Source organism: Podarcis liolepis, assembly GCF_965112155.1.
Source record: "Podarcis liolepis genome assembly, chromosome: 4".
In the NCBI taxonomy this organism is placed as follows: Eukaryota; Metazoa; Chordata; class Lepidosauria; order Squamata; family Lacertidae; genus Podarcis; species Podarcis liolepis.
This window is the reverse complement of record NC_139558.1, coordinates 34,695,692-34,715,169: the sequence shown is the minus strand read 5'-3', so window position 1 is coordinate 34,715,169 and position 19,478 is coordinate 34,695,692. Positions and strand designations below refer to the sequence as shown.

The 19,478-nt window shown below is 44.6% G+C and overlaps 1 protein-coding gene across 4 annotated transcripts in view; it reads left to right on the top strand.

Annotated features, from left to right (window-relative positions):
- OCA2 (OCA2 melanosomal transmembrane protein) overlaps positions 1-19,478 on the top strand; it is a 153,793-nt gene that overhangs the window by 11,699 nt on the left and 122,616 nt on the right. For 2 of the 4 annotated variants that reach the window (XM_083501714.1, XM_083501712.1), the window contains exons 1-2: positions 9,119-9,209; positions 9,406-9,701. In XM_083501714.1, coding sequence (XP_083357840.1) covers positions 9,439-9,701 — 263 coding nt within the window. In that variant the 5' untranslated portion in view covers positions 9,119-9,209; positions 9,406-9,438. Of the gene's footprint in view, positions 1-9,118; positions 9,210-9,405; positions 9,702-19,478 lie in introns of those variants that run through there. The other 2 variants (XM_083501713.1, XM_083501711.1) reach the window with 1 other exon arrangement.

Genomic DNA, 19,478 nt, shown 5'->3' with positions numbered 1-19,478 from the left:
GCATCTGGAGGGCCGAATTTGCCTATGCCTGGCCTGGCCTGGCCTATAGCATCTGTAACAAAGATAGAAGACAAAACCGTCGAATACACTTGCGACGACCCCTGTAGCCCTCAGGATTGAACCCTCTGGTCATCAGCTGGAGAGCAGAAGTTTCAATCCTGCTGGGATCTGCTTCACCAGAACATTCCCTGTGGGGAGTGCACTGGCAAAGCAGACCCTGCAGTCAGCAGATTTGCACTCTTCACTCACCAGCTGATGAGCAGAAGCTTCAATGCTGCTGGGGGCTGCTTTGCCAGTGGAATTGAACCTTCAGTCTGGAGGTTCGAAGAACAGTAGTTCAAAGAAAACCAGAAGTTCAAGGAAAGCCTTTTGCAAACAGCAATCTTGGGCTGCCTCCTGAACAACAAGAAAAACAATGTGCTGGTTCCCCCCCATCAATTATAATAGCCCCTTAAAGATTGACTATGGAAACACGGTATTAACAGCAGAACAACGTAACTGGTTCCATCAGCATATGATGAGATGGCCCATGAAAAATCACGCTGTGAATTGAATCTTTTGGGGATAAAGAGTTTGTCTCCCAACATCACTTCTGTGAAAAGGGAAGAGCTCTAGCTGTGGTCAGAAAATCCCAAGTATAGTTCTTGGTATCTCCAGCTATTACTAGGAGTGACACCTGCCTGAAACCCTGAGAGCTGTTGCCAGTCAGTATACGAAGCTAGGTGGACCAATGGTCTGACTCTGTACAAAACTGCAAACATACTATACCTTTAAAACATATCTGAAGCACATTTCCCCTCCTCAAATAATTCTGGGCACTGTCGTTTGCTTCTCACAGAGTTACAGTTCCAAGCAACCCTTAGCAAACTACAGTACCCAGAGTTCTTTGAGGTGGGGAATGTGTTTTGAGTGTGCTTTAAAGGTATAGTGCGTGTGCAGCCAAAGACAGATCCTGTGTTCCTACAATCCTGAAAAGGAAACATAGCCTCTATCAGGCAGGGGATGTGCAATGTGAACCGTTGCTATTCATTAGTATGCTGCTGTGTAGTTGCAAACTTGAAGCACCTGCCTTTTATCAACTTAGACATAAGAAAGATTGACATCACTGAATAACAATAATCTGGAGATGTCACTCTGGGTACAATAACACATTTTTCTGAGATGTGTTTTAGAAAGCTTGGTTCTCAGCTTGAAAGGCTGCTGGGTAGCTTCTAGACAGGTTTTAAAGCCATTGTTCTCATGGAAGCCTAAAGCATTAAAAACAAAATGGGTGGGAGGGAACTGACACTGATTTTATATTTCTGCGGGGCTTAACTTCTAGAAGAAGAGAATGGCAAGGCTCAAGCCTGCCTGGCAATAAGTTAACCCCCCCCCCTGACCTGGAAGTCGTTTTCTCTACTCCCTGATGTTGAGGGACCTCAATGGTGCACTCTGGGTAGGACTTTTGGGAAGAGGTTCATGGCCTCATTCAGTAGAATGAGCAGTTGGGGTCTGTGGGTTCACTAGATTTGTGTGTGAAGTAATACACATTACCACATACAGGAGTGGCTTTAAGCCACCCAGTGAGTTTTGCAGCTGATGAGTGGTTCACACTAAGATCTCCCTAGACTAAGTCTGGTGTTCTAGCCCTGGGATGGGGAACCTGTCCAGATGATGTTGGACTTCAACTTCCATTGTTCCCAGCCAGCCTGGCCCAATGGTCAGGGTTGATGGAGAGTTGTGGTCCAGCAGTATCCAGAAGGCCACAACTTCTCCATCTATGCTCTAGCTGCTCTGGCACACTGGGTTCCCAACGCGAGTATCCTTGGCAGGATGTAGAAGTCTGTGTGCACATAGAAATTGCAAACACAGTTCTCTCTGCCAGGGCTGCTTATAAAAGTGATAAAGACTTAACTGTTGGATGCACAGGAGGAGAATGAAGGGTTGGCATCAGCCCCTGCTGCTTCCTCTTTCCATGCTGAGAGATACTTCTTAGGGCTTTAGTTTATTATTATTAAGCTCCCTTCATCTGTAGCCCAGACTGCTGCTTTGCATGTATCTATCTTAATAGCAAGAAGGCTCTAAGCAGTTCACAAAATACAAATTACATAGCATTGTAGAAATGCATTGGGTCAGGGTGTTTAATGTATTTTATTTTAGCTAGTGTTCGCAAGGCGAGGTGGATGTTCTCTTCATAAGTCTTACTGCTTCTTCTGCTGTGTTGCGTTATCTTGTTTTATGAGGTGTAATTTAAACCACGGATTGAGATCTTATTGAAATCCATACTTTTCTCAACCAGTTTTAGCTCTTTAACTATGCAGGCAGTCCATGGAGTCCATGCAGACTACATGGCAGAACAGAAATCAGAGAAACAAACAAACATCTCTAACACAAAGTTACAAGGAGAGGGTGGGGTGTGGGGAAGAGAAGAAGCTAACCTTACTGATTTCTAGATTCAAGATCCAATTTTAACATCTACTGACAAGATATGAACCACTTTTATTTGTTAATTTTGTATATTATTTTTACCTTTGCTGTGTCTATCTGTTTAGCCCACCTGCTTGCTCAAGGGTTTTTTCTCTCCAAAAAGATGATTATGGGACAGACAATGTGACCCATCTCCGCTAAGATTGCCACTTAGTTGTAGCTTGTGAGGGTGACCCACCAGTTGAAGACCAGTGCTGTGTGATGGTTGTGCAAAACTGAACTTAGTTGGCAAAGTGGCTGTTCACATTAATATACCCACAAGGCAGAGAGATCACGCCATTTTGGTATTTTGTACAACTTCCCAACAAACCATGGGAGCAGCAGTAGCAGCCGGCCGCATTGCTGCTGCGGCAATTGGGCAGTTGATTGGTGGCTGCTGGCAGCTAGTGGGCAGATGATTGGTGGGTTTGTCGATGTGTGTGATTGACAGTGGCGGTCAGGCAGGTGAGCAATTGCCATCAATTCCCTCCGAAGAAAGCTCAACAAAGTCTGGGCAATCTCCCCCCATTTCCTCAATTTGGAGTCCCCCCAAAATAGGGGTCATCTTATACACAGGGGCGTGTTATACACGGAAAAATATGGTATGTAGTGGTGGAAGTAGATCTGACCCACATGTTGGTAGTTAACAAAAGAATTAGCTGGGTCCCTAGATTCAAAATGCAGGGCTTTGTGCCGCCAGCAGAGTTAAAAACACTCTCAGAATTATGTAGCAGTATAGCGTGGAACAAGTCATGGGTGGCGCTGTGGGTTAAACCACAGAGCCTAGGACTTGCCGATCAGAAGGTCGATGGTTCGAATCCCCGCGACAGGGTGAGCTCCCGTTGCTCAGTCCCTGCTCCTGCCAACCTAGCAGTTCAAAAGCACATCAAAGTGCAAGTAGATAAATAGGTACTGCTCCGGCAGGAAGGTAAACAGTGTTTCCATGCGCTGCTCTGGTTTCACCAGAAGCGGCTTAGTCATGCTGGCCACATGACCTGGATGCTGTATGCCAGCTCCCTTGGCCAGTAAAGTGAGATGAGCGCCGCAACCCCAGAGTTGTCAGCGACTGGACCTAATGGTCAGGGGTCCCTTTACCTTATTATAGCATGGAACATAGGTTGTTAAACCCATTCATATATCCCATTTAGTTTGCTTTAAAGCTCTTGCCCCGTCTCTTTACCCCTCTTGCAATGAACAGATCATTAAGTAACTGTTAAGTAAGTGTTAAGTAACTGTTAAATGTTAAGTAACTGTTAAGTAAGTACTATTAAGTAAGTGACTTACTAAATCCAGAGGTCTGGTTCATGTGTTATTCCATGTACAGCAAGGAGAACACAGGTAGATTACTGTTTGGGTGCAAAATACAGCATGTAGTTTCAAACATGAGACTGTATCAAGTTCAGACATGTCCATCCTGGTGGATTACATGGCTGGAAAAGAGTGAGGATCAGTAAGAGAAGCCGTGTGTGACCTAGCTGAGTCTAGGAACAGACCTCTCTGGTCTTAACCCCTTCATGCGCTATCTAGCATTTACACAGTTATGTTTGACTGCAATTTCCCACAGGAACAGGGAGCAGGGAAATGCATTTTCCCAGTTCTAGCAATGTCTGGGCTACATTAAGGTTTACAGATACTAGAGACGGTATTTCATAGCTATTTATTTGAAATTTCATAGCTGACATGGGCAAGGCCAGTGTCCTGTCCGCCCAATAAACAAGGCAAACTTTATCTTGTTTCAATGTTGTGTTTTTATGGTGCTACTTTTTAGGACTTATTTTTATTTGTTCTTGGGCCTGGGGATGATTCCAGGAAACAGTGCTGCTCATGTCCATGATGCCAAAAAACCCCACAGCCGACACTTTTTTTAAAAAAGAAGTTTAATCCAGATTTCATTTTACAGTAGAAAATCTGAAAAGTCAAAGTAACTGTGAAATGTCTGCCGTCAGTCACTGCTGGTGAGGAAGCTACATAGTGCAATGCTGTTTGGATGGTCATTTGTCATGTGGCTGATCTCTAATGCCACAGCCCTACTTCTATTTGCTCCTCACCTGAGCACAACATAGCTGCTTTCTTTCCAGAGAGCCAGTGTGGTGTAGTGGTTAAGAGCGATAGACTCGTAATCTGGGGAACCGGGTTCGCTCCTCCACATGCAACTGCTGGGTGACCTTGGGCCAGTCACACTTCTTTGAAGTCTCTCAGCCCCACTCACCTCACAGAGTGTTTGTTGTGGGGGAGGAAGGGAAAGGAGAATGTTAGCTGCTTTGAGACTCCTTCGGGTAGTGATAAAGCGGGACATCAAATCCAAACTACTACTACTACTACTACTATTCTCCTCCTCCTCCTCCTCCTCCTCCTCCTCCTCCTCCTCCTCCTCCTCCTCCTCCTCCTTCTTCTTCTTCCAGAAGTCTCCAATGCCAAACACAAGGCACTTGTTTCCACTGATTGCTGCATGCCCCATTTGGAGGAAAAATTTCCAAAAGTAAATACCGCCAGCCTTATCTGAACAGTTACCATGTTTTACTATGGGCAAACCAGAGGCGGGTGCAATATCTATTCCCATTTGCTTTTTTTGTTTTTAAATCCTGTCTTATGTTATATCTCTCTATATTATTATTTTTAAAAGCCCAAAGTATATACAGTGGTGCCTCGCAAGACGAAATTAATTCGTTCCGCAAGTTTTTTCTTCTTGCGAGTTTTTCGTCTTGCGATGCACGGTTTCCCATAGGAATGCATTGAAAATCAATTAATGCGTTCCTATGGAAACCGCCTTCAGACCAGGTCCGGGGACAGTCTGTCCCCCGACCTCTTCTGAAGGCTGGGGGGGGGGGGACAAGGGCTTTTCTTCCCACCCCCAGCATTTTAAAAAAAACCCGGGACAGCGGAGGACTTCTTCGCTGTCTGGGGCAATCTTAAAATGCTGGCGGGCGGCATTTTAAAATTGCCCGGGACAGCGGAGGACTTCTCCGCTGTCCGGGGCGATGTAAAAGCCCCTGGGAAGGCAGGCAGGGGGGACAAAGACTTTTGCCCCCCGCCCGCCTTCAGAAGAGGTCCTGGACAGCTTCTCCCCGCCGCCCCTTGCTTCAAAAGAGGTCTGGGGACAGCGGGGAAGACGCGCTGCACTTCCCGCTGTCCCCGGACCTCTTTTGAAGCAAGGGGCGGTGGGGAGAAGCGATCTCCCCGCAGCCCCTTGCTTCAAGAGAGGTCCGGGGACAGCGGGAAGCGCTTCCCACTGTCCCCGGACCTGGGGCTGCGGGGAGAAGATCGCTTCTTCCCCGCTGTCCCCGGACCTCTTTTGAAGCAAGGGGCTGCGGGGAGATCGCTTCTCCCCGCTGCCCCTTGCTTCAAAAGAGGTCCGGGGACAGCGGGAAGCGCTTCCCGCTGTCCCCGGATCTGGGGCTGCGGGGAGAAGATCGCTTCTCCCCGCCGCCCCTTGCTTCAAAAGAGGTCCGGGGACAGCGGGGAAGACCCACTGTCCCCGGAGCTTGCGGGGCAAGCTTCGTTTTGTGAAGCAAGCCCATAGGGAAATTCGTCTTGCGAGGCAACTCGAAAACGAAAAAACCTTTCGTTTTGCGAGTTTTTCGTCTTGCGAGGCGTTCGTCTTGCGGGGTACCACTGTACTGTGTTCATGTTCTCCCAAGTACGGTGGTACCTCGGGTTACAGACACTTCAGGTTACAGACACTTCAGGTTATAGACTCCGCTAACCCAGAAATAGTACCTTGGGTTAAGAACTTTGCTTCAGGATGAGAATAGAAATGGTGCGGCGGCAGTGGGAGGCCGCATTATCTAAAGTGGTACCTCAGGTTAAGAACAGTTTTAGGTTAAGAATGGTCCTCCAGAACGAATTAAGTTCTCAACCCGAGGTACTACTGTAATTATTTCTCTGCATGCAAAATATGGTTCCCTCCACCAAAATATGATCTCTTCCACGAGTTTCTTTCTAAGATTTATACCTCTGCACAATGTAAGATCTCTCAACCCAGTAATTTAAAGTCCAAAATGAATTCAAAAAGTGCCCTGCAGATCTGGATCAGTAGAGGGGCTGGGCAAAAGTCTTCTGCTAAGCCAAACACAGGGACATCTTTTCGCCTTCCCCCATCCCATCTAAAATTTAAATTGTCAGCTTGTCAGGGTAGGCACCTGCCCTTTGCTGTTGTTATTGTGGAAAAGCACTACAAACATCAAGCTATAATTTTAATGCATGCTTACCTTGGAGTAAACCCCACTGAACACTGTGGAATTTTGCTTTGATTAAACATGTGTATGTAAATGTTATTATTGAACCCATTTCGCAGAGAAACATTTTACACATGCCCCTTACCAGGAGTGGGGAGTTAAAGAAACCTCTGCTTATTTGCCACAAGAGGTCAGTGTGTGCTTGTGTGTGTGTGTTTATTTAAAAATCACATTGCTACAGTGTATGATGACATTAATGAACGACACACACTGCGAGGTGGGTGAAAAACATCACAGTTCCAAATTTATAGCATTTCCTGCCTTTCAGAATGCCACTGTGCCTGGAAGCCCTTTCTGTGAATCATTGCTTAAATGTGTATTTAATGCTGCCTTGTAAAATGGACAAGCTTAATAAAATACTACTTAGCTGTGGCAATCAGTTTACTCGCCCACACAGGCACATCTGTTAAGCATTGTATGTGCCCTCAGATATACTGACAGGCACACACACACATACACTTCTCATACAACACAACTCCTTCTTAAGCAATCCATTCCCAACATTGTGCGTGTGCATATGTGAAAGAGAGAAAAGAAAGTGAGCATTTCATCAGCATATGCATACATAGATCCATAGATACTTCTGGTTTTAGGGAGCGGGGACATTGATTCAGCTAAGATCTACAAGAATGAGTCAGTCCTGATAGCTATCAAGGCAAGGCACACAGGGCCAGCATTGACTATACGATCCATATGGCCAGCTTCCCTCACTCTCCTGGGCAACTTCATTCCTTTTCATTTTCCCTGTGAATAATGAATACAGGAATACTGCCAGATTATGTGTGAACTGGGAGCTTCCTTAAGTCATTTTCAGATGTGATCTTAACACTTTGCAACCACCTGTGCTTACCTGGGAGGGAATAAGTCCCATTGAGCTTGTGGCCTCTATTACAAGGAATGGGTAGCGTTTACAACAGCCAAGAAACTGGAGTTGGATCAAGGAAATGCTGTATGTGATTCTGTCTTTCTTGCTACTACATGCTACCATGCAGGTGAGAGGGACTGACAGAAGTGACACATTCCCCATAAAGTTTCCTTTGACCCCAAGGGGACATAAATAGAAGGGGGAACCAACATGGCACCTTCTTGATGTTGTTGGCCATGCTGGCTGGTGCTGACGGGACTTACAGTTCTAGAGGGCCCTGGCCTATTCCTGATACATAAGGGTTAGGCTATGAAATCGTGCCAGGCAGTTATCTTGTGCTTTTCCCCTCAAAGTTGTAGGTGGTATGAAAAAGCCATCGTTGTCCAGGACTTGCACATCCATTTGTTTTGTTCAGCTATAATCTCAGACCAAACGGGCTTTGAAGGTTTCCATGCATTGTCAAATCTTGCAAAATCTATTTGGTTGGAGATGATAGTGGAAGGAAACCCTTCCATTTCTATAGCTTATGCTAAAATCGGATTACTTGCAAATGCACCGACATCATTGTCCTCATGATGTACTTGCCAAAGCATCCACTGTGCATTGCTTCTGTACCAAGGAATCCAGACCTGGCCAGAACCAAAGCATAGGAACATAGGACTGCCTTATATTGAGTCAGGCCATTGGTCTAGTTCAGTATTGTCTGCATGGGTTGGTGGTGCATCTCCAGGATTTCAGGGATTTCTCTAAGTTCTGTCTACTGGAGATGCCACAGGATGAACTTGGGAACTTCTGTATGCAAGCAGATGATCACTTAAACTCCAGCTCTGCACTCATAGCATGTAGTAAGTATCTGTTGCCTTCCATGAGAATGGTCATACATGCAAGATGTGTGACATGCAACTAACATTATCCAGTTGAACAGGCTTAGCTGAGGAAAGAGGTGATTGCATGATACATGCTGACTGGCAAGAAGCACATTCAAGTCCAATGTGAGATTTCAGTTCTAAAAGAAGAAGAAGAAGAAGAAGAAGAGGAGGAGGAGGAGGAGTTTGGATTTGATATCCCGCTTTATCACTACCCGAAGGAGTCTCAAAGTGGCTAACATCCTCCTTTCCCTTCCTCCCCCACAGCAAACACTCTGTGAGGTGAGTGGGGCTGAGAGACTTCAGAGAAGTGTGACTAGCCCAAGGTCACCCAGCAGCTGCATGTGGAGGAGCGGAGACGCGAACCCGGTTCCCCAGATTACGAGTCTATCGCTCTTAACCACTACACCACACTGGCTCTCATACTAGAGCAATACTAAACATCCTGGAACTGGTCAACTCCCCACCTGATGATGGCCCAAATATCTTTTTTGATGTTCTATAATTGCAGTGCAACACTTTATTTATGGTTTACCAATGCACATCACAATTTATGTCTACAAAGGCAGTGCAGCCTTAATTCACACGCAGCACTTGTCCATTTTGGTACAAATGGATATGCAAAGGAATATCCAAACAAATATTATTAGGTTAAATGTAGATAAATGGCTCATCTATGTGCAAACGCCTCTTCTGTTTTAGACTTCAGATCTTAGGGAAGCCTTGGAGTTTTTGAAGCCTGTAGGAGTTCTACACAGCCACTGATTTTAGTGAAAATGGATCAAAGCTGACAAGCAGGTAGCAAACTGATGATACCATGACTTTCTCTTGACTAGGGTGTATGCAAAGGTACTCTGTACTTGGCTTCGGGAAGGTGATAGATCATTTTAAGAACTGCACAGCCTCATGCAGGCACAACACTTTAGATTTCTGTACTTGCAACAGACTTCTGTATTTATTGACTCCTGATTGTTTTATTTTTGTTGCTTTTCAGGCAAGAACACAGAATTCACCAGGCAACAGAGCTATGTACTTGGACAACAAAGATGACAGTGCCATGTCTAGAAAAGTAGATATGGAGCTGACCCAGGCCCCTATCCCACACCACGTGGACTTGCTCGGAGGTGTAGCAGCAGAACCGATTCCCAACAATTTCAGTGAGCTGGAGCTGTTGAAGGAGATGATGGCTGTTCAGGGAGAACCACACAAGCCCTACCCAAGCAGCGCTCCGGAACAGGAATGTTGCATTACCCTGGGGAAAGATTTCAGCCCACTCTCCATGCAGGGAAGGTAAGGAAAACCAGAGTCGACAGATTCTGCTTCATCTGATGGCATATTGGTGTGGTTGTTTTTATTCTCTGACTCAGTCGATAAATGTTTTATTTAATGTCTTCCTGCAATATAATTAATGGGAAAGAGGCTTAGTTAGGAGGCTGGAGTGGCCAATTGCTGGGAAAGGATATTCTCTCAGCAGGTTTCAGAACTAATACCTGCTTTTATAGCAGCTGTGTTGCATGCATTTTTTTGGGGGGGGAAACGATGTTTTCCGATATCTTGTTTTCCTTACTGATGTTTTATTTAAACCAAAATGCTCACAAAAAGGATGCCTTTGTACTGCTTAAAGTTGAAACATAAATGGCCAAAGTAAAGGAATTAACTCTCTAATTATGGTTGACTGCTCTAGTTGTAAAAATGATGCATTGTACTCCAGTTACGAAAGTTTGAACAATAGCCATTCTTTCAGAGTTTGATTACATGGGGCAAAGTGCATCTATGGTGCCTCCCCATAGGGCTGATAGGTGTGGTAGGCAAGTTCGTCAATGACACCAAATTAGTCAGATTGATGAAAATCCAGTGAAACTGTGAGGTACTCCAAAGGATCTCTCCCAATTGGATGAATAAATATTTCTATTTACTTACTTACTTACTTACTTACTTACTTACTTACTTACTTACTTATTTACTAAACAAACAAACAAACAAACAAATTTTTATATACCACCCTTCAACCAAAGGTCACAGGGTGGCTTACAGCATAAAAATTCAAACTGAAAATACAAAATGCATATCATAATAAAAAGCCTGGTTGTAGAGTTGCTGCATAATACACATCAGCACCAAATAAATTCTGCTGCCACCTGGCTCTTGCCACTTAACTGGTCTCTGACGCAGAAGTGGAAGAGCCTCCAGGTAAAGTCAACCCGTGGAAGGTGGGAGAGCAGGTGGGTCTCGTTCCCCCTGGTAAGTGATGCCCAGTGTACGTCAATGCCAAGCAATACATAGTGGGGCAAACAAATAAGGAAACCGTAACTTCACAAATAGATGAGTGGGATATGAAAAGGGAAAAAAAGATACTAAAAGGAAAAAGATACTGGTGTCATGCGGGATAACTAAATATAAGCAGCAACTCCACGTCTACCAGTGAACAGAAAGAAGGCAATTTGCTATTAGCAAAGGGAGTGGAATGCTAAACCAGTGAAGGTGGTGAAGGTCCTGTGTGAGCGTCTGGAGGCTGTTGGAGGATGGATGGCGGCTAACAGATTGAGGTTGAATCCTGACAAGACAGAAGTACTGTTTTTGGGGGACAGGGGGCGGGCTGGTGTGGAGGACTCCCTGGTCCTGAATGGGGTAACTGTTCCCCTGAAGGAGTAGGTGCGCAGCCTGGGAGTCATTTTGGACTCACAGCTGTCTATGGAGGTGCAGGTCAATTCTGTGTCCAGGGCAGCTGTTTATCGGCTCCATCTGGTACGCAGGCTGAGACCCTATCTGCCCGCAGACTGTCTTGCAAGAGTGGTGCATGCTCTAGTTATCTCTCACTTGGATTACTGCAATGCGCTTTATGTGGGGCTACCTTTGAAGCTGACCCAGAAACTACAACTAATCCAGAATGCGGCAGCTAGACTGGTGACTGGGAGCGGCTGCTGAGACCACATAACACCAGTCTTGAAAGATCTACATTGGCTCCAGTACATTTCTTAGCACAATTCAAAGTGTTGGCGCTGACCTTTAAAGCCCTAAACGGCCTCGGTCCAGTATACCTGAAGGAGCGTCTCCACCCCCATTGTTCTGCCCGGACACTGAGGTCCAGCTCCGAGGGCCTTCTGGTACTTCCCTCACTGTGAGAAACCAAGTTACAGGGAACCAGGCAGAGGGCCTACTCGGTAGTGGTACCCACCCTGTGAAATGCCCTCCCACCAGATGTCAAAGAGAAGAACAAGTAACACATCTTTAGAAGACATCTGAAGGCAGCCCTGTTTAGTGAAGCTTTTAATGTTTAACAGACCACAGTATTTTAATATTTTGTTGGAAGCCACCCAGAGTGGCTGGGGAAACCCAGCCAGGCAGGTGGGCGGGGTATAAATAATAAATTTATTATTATTTTATTATTAAATATGTAGTACCTTGAAAGAAATCTGAGGCACAGAGTCACAATCAGAGAATCTGATTGTGCAGGCTTGTAAATGCCACTGCCACTGCTTAAGGAGGCAGGCTTGTAAATGCCACTGCTTCCTCCAAGCTCTCTTGCCTCTGTCACCAGGAGCAGCAGCAGCCCTGGCAAGGGTGTCCCACTGGCTAGTCTCACAGGCTTTTCTGGGATGGGGTTCTTTCCTTCGTGTAGTCCTGCAATTCAGGAAGAGGATGGCAGTTTGAACACCTGAGGACTTGGAGAGGATGCTAAACATTTTTGCTCTCCTAGCTTCTCTTGGGTCTTCCACCAAGGGACAGGAACCGCATGGACAGTGACAGTCAGAAGAAGAAGAAGAAGAAGAAGAGTAGTTTGGATTTGATATCCCACCTTATCACTACCCGAAGGAGTTTCAAAGCGGCTAACATTCTCCTTTCCCTTCCTCCCCCACAACAAACACTCTGTGAGGTGAGTGGGGCTGAGAGACTTTAGAGAAGTGTGACTAGCCCAAGGTCACTCAGCAGCTGCATGTGGAGGAGCGGGGAATTGAACCCGGTTCCCCAGATTATGAGTCTACTGCTCTTAACCACTACACCACACTGGCTCTCCACCACTGTCTAAGGATGCACCCATTCAGTCCTAAAAATCCCAGCACCCTTAACAAACTAGAATTCCCAGGATTCTCTGGGGGAGAAGCCATGTGCTAGAAATGTGCCTTAAATGTATGGTGGGATGCAGTCTTAAAGTGAGAAAGCCTTGCTATGTGAAGTACTAACATCTGTCTGATCTAGCAACCATCTTCTTTGAGATCAGCTATTCTCTTGGAGCCATAGCTCAGAAATTCATAAATTGGCCAAGTACATCTGAAAATCTGAGGATCTGTGTATGTGTGTGGGAAACTGCACACATCTTTCCCCACTCCCTAGTAAGTCTTGCCTATTTTATTATTTACTACAGCCTTTACAAACCTGGTACCCTCCAGATATTTTGGAGTTATGAACTTCCACCAGACTGCTGGGAGTTGTAGTTCAAAACAGCTGAAAGACACCAGGTTGCTGAAGGCTGGCATTTTGAACTTGGATCGAAAACTTGGGTTAGTAAACATTGATGTGTCTGTATCTGAAACCATGTAGAGTGCCTTCCATCTCACAAAGGATGATACTGTAGAGTTCAAACATTTTGTTGCCTGAGGTGAAAGATGTGAAAAAGGGGGAACACAAAATGTTCACCTTCCTTATGAGAAAAAATTAAGTCCCTTGAGCCTTTTTTCAGTTTTAGACAAGGCAACCGAATGGTGCTGCTATCATCATTATCAGCCTCTTGAACTTCTGACACAATTTTGGTGTCCAACGCTGCCCCTCTCTACTGACTGCCTCTGTCCATGTTTGATCCCTGGCAGCTCCAGATTAAAGGATTGGGTGCAAGAGACTGAAAAGGCCTCTCTCTGGCACACAGCCTGGAAAGCCAGAATAGACAATACTGGACTGGATGGACAAACATTTTGGTTTGATATACGGCAGCTTCTTGCGTTAGTAAGAAGGATCCACAATACATAATGAACTTACAGAATTTACTGCCACAAGATGTGGTATTGACAAAAGATTTACACAGACTTAAAAGGGGATTACAACTAGATTTTGAGCCATTGCCTTGCCATTCAAGGGAGGCAAAACCAAGAGCAAAAAGTGTTTTGTTGGGTTCAGCAATAAATGAATGTTTTGTTTCATATTTTCCTGCAATGTAAGGAGTGGGAAAGTGACATTGCTAAGGAGATGTCACAGTCAAGTGCCTGGAGAGACACATTCTCCTAGCAGTGCTCAGAACTAACTCTCTCTCAAACATGCCATATACCAGGGGCTGTGCCCCTGATTTCTTCCCTTGCCACCCCCTGCTATTCACACCGGCTCAACAACCCCCTCCATTCCCTGTAGACCTTTTCCAGCTTCCCTTAGACCTCATCAAAGCCCCCACCCACTTACTGACCTCACCAGCTTCCTTTAGACCTACTCCCCTTAGACTTGGCAGCAGAAGGGTTGGATGAGAAGTTGGCCAACATGCAATGGTGGTGAGGAAGAGGCATGACTTTCCTGTGCCCACTTTGGGTCTCAGCAGTCAGTCAGCAACAGGCTGTGGAGGGGCTGAAGTGTGGCCTAGGGACTTTGGGGGTGTCCCTTCAGGCAGAGGTGCCACTCCTGAGACACACTCCCTTTCCATGCATACCACTGACTTATTTGTGCTGTTTGGGATGTAGTAGCAGTGCCCACTGTTTCTGGTCACCTTCCTAATTGACTTCTTGGGATGAGGTGACAAAAACAGCAGTGGATCACCACACTGGCCAGGTGTGACCAGTGACCAGTGACAATGCTAGCCACTCTGGGACAATGGAATTTGGGGGCAGTAGCACCTGGGCTGGCAAGTAGAGAAATGGAGCAAAATCTCCATGCCTTCTGCAGAGACGATTTATTTGCTTTGTGAGCATTTGAGAGGCATTCAGGAGGATATATGAGAGAATAAAACACCAGTTGCTTTAATTCATCGGTGTGCCAACCCTAATATGTTCCCTGCGTGCCACTTTTCTTCTTTGCGCTCAAATAAATACGCATCTAACAAATAGGTTTGCTAACCTTGATTCATTTCTGTGAAGAAAATCTGACTATTTATGTTTCTTTCTCTGTGACGACAACAGAAATGCAAAGCTGTATTCTCCAGGATTTCACTGCAGCTGTGTGCCCCCCCAAGCCTCCCTAAAGATATCTGGCTGCTCATGTTGGGAGACTGACTGCATGCCTAGATGGTCTTGCATTGCAGTTCTTGTGCAACAGATGCCAGGAGCATCACCAAAGAGACATTTCCCCAATTGTTTTTTTTTTTGTTTTTTGCTTGCATGTGAGGTGAGCCATTGCTCTTGCCCCTTGTGAAGAATGTTCTATGTAGTAGAAAACTCCAGCAAAGGATCTGCAAGCCTGAATTGATTCATCTTTTCTATATTCTTAGGATGATTACTTCAGCCGCTATTGTTGATTTACGTAACGTGCAATTCCTAAGGTTCTAAAGAAATAGCAATAATAATAATAATAATAATAATAATAATAATAATAAATAAAAATACCAGCAGCCTCAGATAGATCCAGACATTAATCTTTATAGGAGCAATAGGAGCAACTTCACCCGCTTCAGTCATGCCACCGACATGTGAGCACCAATCCTCTTTAGGGTTTTATTGACAGCTGTTTCATCATGTAAACCTCTTAGAGTGAAAACCATGAACGTGATTTTAATGAATATGTCTGATAAAAGGAATGGTAAAGCCAAGGTGGGGTGGGAGGAGGAGAGTTGGAAAAGCAGTTTCCCTTCGAATTATTAGTTGTATTTATGTTGGGGTTTTTTTAATGATCAGCGCTGCAAGGAATATGCAGATTGGGATCAGCAAAGATCCAGAGGAGATCTCTCTCTCTCTCTCTCTCTCTCTCTCTCTCTCTCTCTCTCTCTCTCCCTCTCTCCCTCTCCTCATTCTCTCTCTGTGTTTTACACATTGCTAGGGCATTTCCCCTCATGATACAGGATAGCTACATTCGCTTCTATTTCCAAGAGAAAATGCAGAATGGATGCTACTAAGGCTGGCCAAATCGGAGTGTGATTTTGAAAGCTTGTCCTCTTTCATCCAGAGAAGTTGGATTAAATTAAAACGAGTATCCTTTCCCCTCTTTTCACGACTCTTGTCTGGAGTCAACATAGCAGCCCATTTATATTATTATTATTATTATTATTATTATTATTATTAGCCCCAGTTTGGTTTCTGCTTTTTTAATTACTCTTTTTTCTTTAATGGATTATGAAGTGCATTGGAAACTGCAGTACCTATACCCCAAACATGTTAGGTAAACTTACAGGGAAAAAAGAAAAGAAATTTTTAAATGGCGAATCTTTAGAGAAACCTTTTAAGGAGCTTCTGTTTCTTTTACCACAGGTTGAATGGCAATGTGTATCCAGAAGGTTGCTATTCCAAATCTGTTCATAGTTGTATAACAGTTTTAAAGAGGATTATAGAGCCAGAAATATTTTCTCTAGTCTATTTAGTTAGAAATCGGAATATCTCACATTACAAGAAATATGGCCAATTTTTATACATTTTACATGTTTAATCTATAGACAACACCTCTCCCCTGCCCTGCATCACACATAGGTTGCATTAGGCAGCCATTCTTGCATTTGTTTTGGAGCATCACCTTCCAAATATATGTAAACCTAATTGAGTTGTGTGAAGTCATGGGAAAGACTCTGGATCCAGAGCTGCACATGAGTATGTGCAGAGTGCATTTCTTTTCATTTGCATTATTATTACAGCTAGTTCCAATTCATCTAACTGCAAAGGCTTCCTGGGCAGGCTGTGGCTTCCAGTGCAGCTTGATCTTTGCAACTTCTCATTTTAGAATTGACGACTGTGCTGTGTTACGTATAATCCTGGCTTGCTTAACTACTTATTGGCTATAATGCAGAAGCTGGTGACTCACCCAGGATCATCTGCTGTGTTTAGGGACTTTGGCGGGATTTGAGTGCCAGTGTTGTTGGCCTCCCTCGGACCTAACTCTGATTTTGTTTACAGTTGCCCCAGTTTCAGACGATGCTCTCTGTAAAATGGCATTACCGTTGCATCATTTAATTTTATTTATAACGGTACTTATAAACCACAACTAATAAGGAAAAAACATGAGGGTTCGTTGGATGAACTGTGTCTTTCTCTAAAGCAGTGTTTCCCAAACTTGGGTCTCCAGCTGTTTTTGGACTACAGTTCCCATCATCCCTCACCACTGGTCCTGATAGCTAGGGTTGATGGGAGTTGTAGTCCAAAACCAGCTGGAGACCCAAGTTTGGGAAACCCTAGCCTAGTTAATCAAAATGCTGCTTTGGATCTGATTTCTTCATTTAGTGCTCCATTGCTTTCACATCATTCCAGATGTGAGGAATGGTACATGGGATGTTTTCGAATAATTCAGCCAACATGGCAGGGTGGGGAAACAAACATGGAAATTGAATGGTTGGAAAGCTGGTGGCACTGCACATATCCCATCTACAAATGCCAGCAGCTATTTTGGTGAATGGTAGGTGAAATTGGGAACAAAGGACTGTGAATTATGAATATTTTAGAGCTGGCACATTTTGTAATATTGAACACCTGCTTTGCCAACTCTCCATTTACTCTATAAATAAATTCCCAATATTGTGTTGAGCCAGTTTGCTGCTTAGTCTCCTTCCCACCTGACCTCTTTAGCTCACTCTTCAATGACTTCCAGAGACATTAATTAGATTTGTGTCACTGATACTGCAGAGGTGACATTAAAGCAATGACCTGTGATTTAGATCAACATCTTGTGCCTCACCTGCGAGGAGCATATAACTTTTGCTTGGCACCAAATTATTAACAGCAACAACAGCGTATATCGGGCTCAACTTTTAAACCATCTTTTAAGAGGTTGTTAAGTTTCCTTATGCACCTCAGCGCAACGGCTGATATTCAACTGTAAACTTTTCTTGAAAGTGCATGTGTGACCCACCAAGCCATCGACACTGGGCACCTAAGTGCTTGGTTAGCCCCATTTTTGCTGTCACACAGAAGCAGAAAAACCATACATGAAATGGGCTTGTTTGCTTTGGTACAGAAACGGTACAGGTTAGCTATGCACCTTTCCCCTATCTAATAATAATAATATAATAATAATAATAATAATAATTTATACCCCTTCCATCTGGCTGGCTTTCCCCAGCAACTCTGTGTGGCTTCAAGCACTTATAAAAACATAATAAAACATCAAACATTAAAAACTTCCCAATACAGGGCTGCCTTCAGATGTCTTCTAAAAGTTGTGTAGTTATTTATAACCAGGTTGGGATGGCTAGGATAGCAGGCTTGTTGGTTTTTGAATGTCTTATGTAGATTTTTCAATTTCGTTGTTCTGTATGGGACAATGACAATAAAGATTATCGTATCGCATTTATCTCCTTGACATCTGATGGGAGGCTGTTTCACAGGCTGGGAACCACTGCCTGGTTCCCTGTAGCTTCACTTCTCGCAGTGAGGGAACAGCCAGAAGACCTTTGGAGGTTCTATATAGTCATGTAAAAGTCATGTGGATAATGGATATATATCTGTTTGTATAAAACTGGGCTCGGAATGGGTCCCTGTTAAGTTTTTTAAGGGGAAGGTCTGTAGCCTTGTATGCAGAATGTCCCAGAATCAGCTGGGGCTGGGGAATGTCTCCTGTCAGAAGCACTGAAAAACTTCTGTTGGTCAGTGTAGACAACTAGATGGAACTAGTGATCTGACTCAATATGAGGCAATTTCCCGTGCTCACATTAGGAATTGATTTTTGCCTTTGTCTGTTTAGCCCAAGTGGCAAGTGTTACAGCCACAATAAAGAACTCTAGTTTAGCCTTGTGTTTTGCCCTGGAGGAAGTATGGATTGATTTTATGCCACAAGGCAATACTCTCACTTTTAAATGTGACAGCTACAATTATAATTAACGGTTGTTTCTTGTCATATGTTCTCCCACCCCCCACCCCTTATCTGCTACAAAGTTGTAGGGAGAGAATCACCTATCTCTGATGAACTTGTAATCCGAACAGTGTAATATTTATTGAACAACCCTACACATCAGTTACACTGAGGAGATGCACTCGCTGGTGCAATGGTCACCAAATTCTATTGTTATATGCCACTCCCAATCTCTGAGCGGTGCATGATTCCTGAGAGCTCCAGAAGTGGTTCACCCAGGGTCTGTGTTTCCTTTTGGCACAGCAGAGACTGTAGTATCTTTATAATAAATGGTTTATTTACACATATATACAACTTGAGCCTCCGATGGAGGGGTCCCCAGCATCATGCTCCAAGAGGATCTGTGCAGGGACATGACTGTGATTTCATAGAATCATAGAGTTGGAGGAGACTTCCAGGGTCATCTACTACAACTCCCTGCTATGCAGGAATCTCAACGAAAGCACCCAAGACTGATGGCCATCCAACCTCTGCTTTAAAATCTCCACTGAAGGAGAGGCAACAACCTCTCAAAGGAGTCCATTCCACTGACAGCTCTTACTGTCGGAAAGTTATTCCTGATTTCACTGCCCCCCACAGTATTGTGGATGTCCTCAAAAGCACACATGCAACCCAGAAACATGCTCCCGAGATTGCTGGTTTGAGTTCCTACAGAAGACAAGACCTCCCCTCCCTCCTCTCTGCCCAGAGAACTGGAAAGATGGTCACAGCAGCAACTTCCCAAAGAAGCATAAGCATAAGACAATACATAGTTGTCTTCACACAAAGTTTCGGGTCCTGCCAGAGGCTGGGAACCCTCCCTACTCCCAAGACTGAGAGACAAAGTTCCTGGTCTCCCATTTGGTCTGCGTAGCTTTAACACGACCCCAGATGTAGGATAAGGTTCTCAAGCTGCCTGCAGGATTCATCTAAAATGGAGTGGGAAAGTTTTGAAGATTTCCAGTCCTCTTGAATTTCCTCTCTGCTTTCTAGTTTCATCCAGCTGCCCTTCAAGTCAACAGAACACTGTGCAGATTGTCAGTGAGCTTTATCAAGGCTTGTGTTTCCTAGGCACTTGAATCTTACCCCATCCCCTCAGTCCAAACAACAGCCCTAGCGATTCTGAGTGTA